General features: G+C 37.8%; 1 protein-coding gene across 10 annotated transcripts; it reads left to right on the forward strand.

The window, feature by feature from the left end:
* The first annotated feature begins 58 nt into the window (after positions 1-58).
* On the forward strand, positions 59-7,017 carry LOC149751162 (bystin-like). 10 transcript variants are annotated; one of them, XR_016398691.1, is made up of 14 exons: positions 59-334; positions 786-922; positions 999-1,202; positions 1,282-1,405; positions 2,342-2,393; positions 2,482-2,809; positions 3,060-3,139; positions 3,275-3,322; positions 4,435-4,581; positions 5,544-5,616; positions 5,717-5,792; positions 6,393-6,477; positions 6,593-6,770; positions 6,894-7,017. XR_016398691.1 is itself a non-coding variant. In XM_089927802.1 (13 exons), exons 2-12 carry the CDS (start codon positions 791-793, stop codon positions 6,467-6,469), a joined length of 1,341 nt encoding a protein of 446 aa, XP_089783928.1. In that variant the 5' UTR covers positions 59-334; positions 786-790; the 3' UTR covers positions 6,470-6,477; positions 6,590-7,017. The 10 variants fall into 10 exon arrangements, 7 of the variants coding, with proteins under 7 accessions (XP_089783928.1, XP_089783927.1, XP_089783925.1 ...); XR_016398690.1 differs by having other exon boundaries at positions 6,393-6,472; positions 6,590-6,770; XR_016398692.1 differs by having other exon boundaries at positions 104-334; positions 2,342-2,390; positions 6,393-6,472.
* Positions 7,018-7,388: the final 371 nt, after the last annotated feature.

Genomic DNA, 7,388 nt, shown 5'->3' on the forward strand with positions numbered 1-7,388 from the left:
TATAAAATCCTGTTATAAATTATAATATATTAAAATTTTTTAACAAAAACCCTAACCTTTGGGCCTTTCTTTTCCCTTCCCTTCCCTTCCCCTCCCTCGCTGAGAGCCGCCGCCGCACCCGCCCTCCCTCGCTGAGAGCCGCCGCCGCCGGCCCCCCTCCCTCGCTGAGAGCCGCCGCCGCCGCCGCCCCCGCCCCCCCGTTTCCCTCGCTGAGAGCCTGATAGCCGCCTCCTCTCGGTGTCGTCGCCTCTTCAACGACCGGCCGGCGGCTCTTCGCGTCCTTCTCCCCCGGACGGCAACCTCCGCGGCTCCGGTCACCGACTCACAGTCACCGGTAAGAGTTTTCTCCTCCTCCTCCTCCTCTTCGAGCTCGATCCCGGTAGATTTTGCCCAAGCCCGGAGAGAGAAAGAGAGAGAGAGAGGTGGTGGGGCAGCGAGAGAGCTCGGAACAGTGGGAGAGTGGGGAGTGGGGACGGTGGTTTTGTTTTGGGTGGAGACGGGAGACAGAGAAAGAGAGGAGGGATCTTTCATCCCTTCTCTTTTTTGGTTTTGGTCTTGGTTTTCCTTCCCTCACATTGCTCCAGTAACCCAGTTCCAGCTGGGCCATCAGGAAGAAAGATCGGGGGATTAGAGATGGACTTCTTGGAGGGTGGAGATTCTCTAACATTTTTTTGAGAAATCAGGATATCTTCTAACATTTTTTTGATAAAATATTATACAAGAGTACCATATAGGGTTTTGTTTATCGAGGGTTTAATGACCTCTCTTCTTTCCATATGTGAAAGTCGGAATGGCAGGCAAGAAGAGAAAGGAACAGCGGCAAACCCTAAAGCACCGGGAGGCTCTCGATGCTGACGACTCCGTTGTCTCGAAGAAGCGCGCTCGCCCTTCAAAAGAACACCAACACCAGTGCCAAGACAAGGTTCGCAATCCCCTGCGTCCTCTCTTTCCTCCTCTTTGTCGATATGTTTCTCTCTAACATCTCCCTTCTTCTGCAGTTGATCTCTTCGGATCTTAGCTCCAAGATCCTGAAAGAAGCCCTCCAACAACAGAAGGAAATCCTTCAAGAAGACGAGGAGCGGAACCCCACTCCCTTCTCCGCTGTCTCAGTCGGCCCCTCCCCCGCATTCGACAGCGACTCGAAAGACGTTGATGGCTTTGATGGGTTCTCTGAGACCCAGAGTCAGTATGATGTCGGCGAGGTGAGTTGGATTTCTCCCTCTTTTCTCCCGTTATCAGCACAAGATTTGGATAAAGCTGAGGTTTTTCCCCTCTTTCTAGGTTGAAATTGATGAGGAGGATGAGAAGGTTTTGGCGGCATTCATGCCCGGTAGTGCTGGTTCCCAGCCAACCCTGGCAGATCTTATCATTCAAAAGATCAAAGAAAACGATTCTGCGGTCACTGGTCTGTTCACTCTTCCAATTTTGGGATATTCTTTTAAAGCTGTGATGTTTTGAATTAATGAATCTTGTCAAAACCAAAACTTGGTATGCCGTTTGAAAAAACTGGAAACTTGTGTGCCAATTTTACTTTACTTCTTCTTTCCCATGGCAAGCGTGGCTTGTCAAAGAAATTATTCTGGAATTTCTTTTAAAAGTGGCACTGTCTGCCTCCTGTGTAACTTATGGGAATTACTTCTTAGGAACTTTTGGTTTCTTTGTAGGAACTTTGAGAAATTGTTATTTAAAATTTTCATCTAGAAGAACCATTTTTAAATTGTTGCTGGTGCAAAACTTCCTGTAAGGGCTTGCTTACTCTGATAGCTATTCCTTGTTCATGCCATTTATTCTTCTATGCAGCTCAGGAGGACACAACAAAACCATCTTTTGTTGTTTATAAAGACTTTAGCTATTCCTTATTCATGCCATCTATTCTTCTAAAGACTTCAAATTACTATAATATTCAATTTTGCATTATGTTGGTTCGAAACCAGAAAGTTGCAAGAAGCACATTGGAAACTGTGACCTGCTATTTCTGACCAACAATTTGTAATGTCTGCTAAAGCAATAACCACGGTTCTATCATAGGCCCCTAAAACCTGTGAAATTATCCTGTAAATGCTTGTAAGATTTTTAACAATCTTGTTATCATCCTCCTTTTTATTTTTTCTTGTGCTTGTTATTAACTTGGTTAAATCACATTTACCATTGAAACAACAATGGTAACAATTAGGTGGAAAACATCATTTATTTGAGTTGATCATAGTATTCTTGCATCGTCAGTCACTTGAATTGCTGTATACCTTTTGATGGATTAAAGGCCATAATGTATTTTGTTTTTTATTATTCTCGATATCTTAAGTGGTTAAACTTGTTTTTATTGCCTTCTTTTCGGTCACAGAAGCACGGCCCCTCCCTAATTTGGACAGTGGTATTATAGACCTATATAGGTGGTATGTTGGCTGCCTTTGTTTTTATTATCAGTTCTTATATCATATGTCATGATACTCATATGGGTTTATGATATTCCATGTATTGCAGGGTTGGCAAGCTCTTAAGCAGGTATACAAGTGGGAAAATTCCTAAGGCATTCAAACACATTCCAGCGCTAGAACTTTGGGAGGATATATTATATCTAACAGAGCCAGAAAATTGGTCCCCAAATGCAATGTATCAAGCAACAAGAATATTTGCTTCAAACTTGACTTTGAAGAAAGTCCAGCGTTTCTACAATCTTGTTCTACTCCCACGTGTAAGGGAGGACATCAAAAAGAACAAAAGACTTCATTTTGCTCTATATCAGTCGCTGAAAAAGGCCCTCTATAAGCCAGCTGCCTTTTTCAAGGGAATTCTATTGCCATTATGCCAGGTATGCAATCTTAGGTTTCACAGTTCTTTTACTTTATGGCATTATCTCAATCATTGTTCTTTATCATCTTTTCTATTTCATTTCCTTCTAGTGTTTTTAGCCTTTTTTTATGTGTTTCTTTTAGAATCTATGATTGTTCCAATCCTAGCAACTTGGCAGGACACTAGCTTCGGAATGCAAGACAAATTTCTTTAAAAAAATCCGGTGCTGTTTTTCTCATAAACTAAGAATTTTGTTTTCCAATTTGCAGTCAGGGACATGCACTCTTCGAGAAGCAGTTATAATTGGAAGCATAATTCAAAAAGTTTCTATTCCTCCTCTTCATTCTAGGTAAGGTGCCTATTTGAATAAGGTGTTATCCCCCATCGTTTTAAGTTTGCAATATGCTAGGCAATCTTTGTTGATAGAATTTCTAAAATCTAAAAACTGGTTGAGATATCTTATTATAACTATGTGGACCCACAGTGCAGCTTTGATGAATCTGGCAAAGATGGAGTATTGTGGCACAACTAGGTAACTTGATTCTGGCTTAATTTTTTCCCTCCATATCAATTCTGGTTACGTTTAGGAAAGTTTAGCTACTATCGTTATAAATTTAACATATTGGGGCTCAGTAATCAGATTATGATTTCCAAGTTTATGTTTCATTTTGCTAAACATGATGAATATATGACAGTCTCAAGGTTGTTTAACTCTTGAATTATAAGTGAAAAAGTGTTACTTACGCCTGCTAATAAAACATGAAAAGTTGAAAATTGATATTTGTAACTCTGAAAACAATAAATTTCAGCAATATATTTTCAGCCATTTCTATCAGGATGAAATTGGTAACTAGAGTTTATCAAGGCATCTGAACATACCATTTTGTGGAATGCTATTGTGAGGCTAGATGAGTAGGCTGCATCAGTTGTCATTTCTCTTTAATATCTTGATTATAGAAAAAAGAGATGTAATTATAGAATAAATAGCACTGAAGATATCCTGTAGAAAGAGATTTTAAATGCATGGAGACTTGTTATTTTGTAATAATATATCAAACTACTGCCATCTGTGGTCATGACAGTCTATGCTTCTGTGATGACATCTTTTTGCTTTGGTTCTCTTCTGAATGTTAATCAACATAATTTTTCAAAGTTTAATTAATTGATTCACCCCAATGGGGAAGCTATTGGATATTAAACTGAGGCAGTTATATATGGTTGATGGTCAATGCCAATACAAAGGCTTGCTCGTCATCTGCAAAGGGCCATTGCAAGGGCCAGTGGTTCCCTTTATTGATTTATATTCATCTTTGAAGACGCGCTTCAGAACTAGCGGTATATGATTAAGCAGACTATTTAGCTTTCTGTTTGTAGTCCTTAAGCCAAGAAGGCAAGAACTCTAGCTAAGTGATTCTCTCTAGAAAAGAATAAAAAAGCTGTAATGACATCTATAGTGTAGTCAAATTGAAGCACACAACAAACATTACATATGATGACCTTAAGAGACATCTATATTTAGTTTTGAGTTTGCTGTGTATCATCCTTTGGCTGCTTGTAAATTGTAATACAATTCTACATAATGACAATTGCCCTATTATCTGTCGTAGAGTTTGACATACTGCATTTTCACTTTTGATTTTGTAGTTATTTCATCAAGCTATTTTTAGACAAGAAGTATGCCTTGCCATACCGAGTGCTCGATGCTGTTGTTGCACATTTTCTGAGGTTCCTTGAGGATGAAAGAATCATGCCTGTGATATGGCACCAATCACTTCTTGCATTTGTCCAAAGGTTATCAATATGAACTTGTGCATTGAGTTAACTGTATCAGTAGAATTGGTTTCATATTGTAGTTTCGCTTTGTTGAATTTATAGTCAATTATTTGGTGATGGTTTTTGTTATTAGATTTAATGCCTTGCATCTTCTGTTATAACTGTAGTTAATTAATCTTACTACGTTAGTTACATGTCCTTTTTTGGTCCCAAGAAATGTTAATTTTAATAATCTTGAGGGACAAGATGGCCAGTACGGCTTAGTGCATACCTAATTGGTGAAGTAAACAAAATATTAAAGATGCGATCAACCAAAACCATGCAAAAGGAGTTCCTTTGCAGACTGTTAGGGCATATTCGTGATCTTCTGTTCGCTTGTGTTGCTGCTTAAACAGCATAAATGATTCCATAAGCTAGTCCTTTCTTGTACCAAGTCAATGTGCGAAGACTAATTCCATTCATCTCCTTTCACTTAAAAAAGTGTCTATCCTTTTCTCTTTGGCAGCTTTTAGGTCTTGGCATAGATTCAGTTCTAACCCAAAGGGCCAAATTGGACATGTAAGATCTCAGATTTAGGTCTTTGAGGGAAGCTAGAATTATCATGAAATCCTTATCCTGTTTCACATTATTAGGCAATCCTAATTGGTATTAATTGCTTTAGCCTGCTAATAGTATAAGTCAATTTTTATCTTGTTGACACGTTGTCTAACAATAATAAAAGAAAGATTCTTTTTTTTAATGCATTGCTTCACATTTAAACTCCTAGTTTTAATTGCTCTCTCAAAATTATTTTAGAATGGGATCTGATTTAATATGAAATAGTACCTATGTTAGTGTAGTATTAATAGAAAAGAAATTATTTTATGGCTGCTTGAGCTTTCTGTTTTAGAGTAATCATGGTCTGTATTGGTATAACCTGTTAATATTTATAAATCTTTCTACCAGTAGATTCATTTATGCTTAAAATTTATCTTTAACAGGTATAAGAATGAACTGGAGAAGAAGGACAAGGATAATTTTGTTCGCCTAGTTCAATACCAGAAACATCATTTGGTATGATTGCAATACTTGGTTTCAATTGTTTAATTGTCTTGAATTGCTTTTGTAGGGCATACCGTAAGTAGCTGATGGTATGATTTTTGTCTCTGCATAGGTTACTCCCGAAATCCATAGAGAGCTTAAAAATAGCCGAAATCGTGGCGAAAAGGAGGATGATGTCATGTCCATATATATCCTTTTCTGAAAATTTTAAAACAAAATCTAACCAGCACTCAAGTTTAAACAGATTGCTGTAGATTGTATTGATGTTTCCCATGTAGTTTCTGAATTTACTTTATTGAATTTATTTAGTGTTGTCTCTACGTTTTGGTTTTTGGTTAAGATTATTTTTCCTAAATAAATAAATATGATTCCTTATTGATAATGTAATTTTACTGGTTCTGATGCAACAGGTTTTGACTTGTTATTTCTGAATTCATCCACCCCCCCCCCCCCCCCCCCCCAAAAACAAAAACAAAAAAAAAAAGAAATTGAAAACATTTGAGAGAATGAAAAACAGAAAAAATTGGTAACGAGATCAACCCAGCAGCCAATGAAACAGTTGTTGCATGCTGTTTAATATCTGATTTATCTATATACAAAATTTGTCTTATGACGTGCTGTACTTTCCTTGCTTTTGACTATGTAAAATTTCTAGAAGATTTTATCCGTTTTGCTTTGACATGTGTGAATATTGGCTGGCATCCAAAATTTCTTTTTGCTATTTGAATCCAGAATTAATTGTAATTTTTCTTTGAATTGTTTTATTATGTTTCCTTGACATGCCTTACCTTCTATTTCCATTATCAATAAACCAATTGAAGAAGATAGATGGGATTTCCCAGAAGTTCCTATGGAGGAGGATTAAATGGTTAGGTCTGCTCTTGGCTATCAGCTGAACATTTTGTCATTTGCTGCTTTTTTTTTTTTGAAGCAATTCATGCTTGGCATTCATTAATACTCTTTATTCTTTCGTTGTTCAATGCAGCAGATGGTTCGCGTGTCCAATATTTTGAGCTCATTTGGGCTGCTGCAGTGTAGAATTCAACAGATGGTTAATTTACTGCTGAAATACTGCAAACAGATATTGTTCGATATCATGCGTTTACTGGGCCGTTGATGGTGCTTCTGTTTGCAGAGTTGCAAGAAACAGAAATATGCAAGTTAAAGCAAGTTTTCATTGGATCAGTGCTGTGACTAACCATGCTTTTTTTTGTTACCGTAATGATGTTCATTTTGTTTCCCTCTGGCATCTTAAATTAATTCTTGTTTTTATTTTTTTTATAATGAAGGGCTTATTGAGGGTGAAATTGCTGAGGGAGTTTACCTGGACCTTCAATTTTGGTGTCCATTCATTTGTGGGATTAGGAATGCCACATGTACTTATAAAGCCAATGCTATACTTAACTTCCATTATGCTTGGTTTTTGTAGTTTGGATTTTCTACTAGGTAACTCCAGCCCATTTGCATTCTTTACTTGTCAAGACTGCAAGAGTCTCCAACCTCGCGTCAGATACTATACTTCGATCCCTGGGTGGGAAATCGTGCAGTACCGTTCCAAAATTTGCCGACGAGACTGATGGTCACAATGTGTGATGGATTGTGAGCTGAATCTTGCTTGCGAATTGCATGCCCCAGATTTGTTGGAGAATTGGTTTTCTTAATAATTTGGAACAAGTTTGTGTTGGCCTATTTTTTCTATCTCATTAACTCAGAAAATTGTCATCATTATCATTGTCATTAGTATTTTTGCAAACACATTTTACCATAGTTTTGTGTTTGTTGAA

The sequence above is a fragment of the Phoenix dactylifera genome, chromosome 16 (assembly GCF_051530095.1).
Source record: "Phoenix dactylifera cultivar Ajwa chromosome 16, Ajwa_hap1_PhDact_Kaust_v1.1, whole genome shotgun sequence".
NCBI lineage: Eukaryota > Viridiplantae > Streptophyta > Magnoliopsida > Arecales > Arecaceae > Phoenix > Phoenix dactylifera.

Excerpts from the sequence above, each read along its gene's own strand:
- LOC149751162 (XM_089927802.1), top strand. The coding sequence starts at position 791 with ATGGCAGGCAAGAAGAGAAAGGAACAGCGGCAAACCCTAAAGCACCGG. Across the intron at positions 1,406-2,341 it reads AAACGATTCTGCGGTCACTG|AAGCACGGCCCCTCCCTAAT; the intron begins GTCTGTTCACTC and ends TTTCGGTCACAG. Across the intron at positions 3,140-3,274 it reads ATTCCTCCTCTTCATTCTAG|TGCAGCTTTGATGAATCTGG; the intron begins GTAAGGTGCCTA and ends GTGGACCCACAG.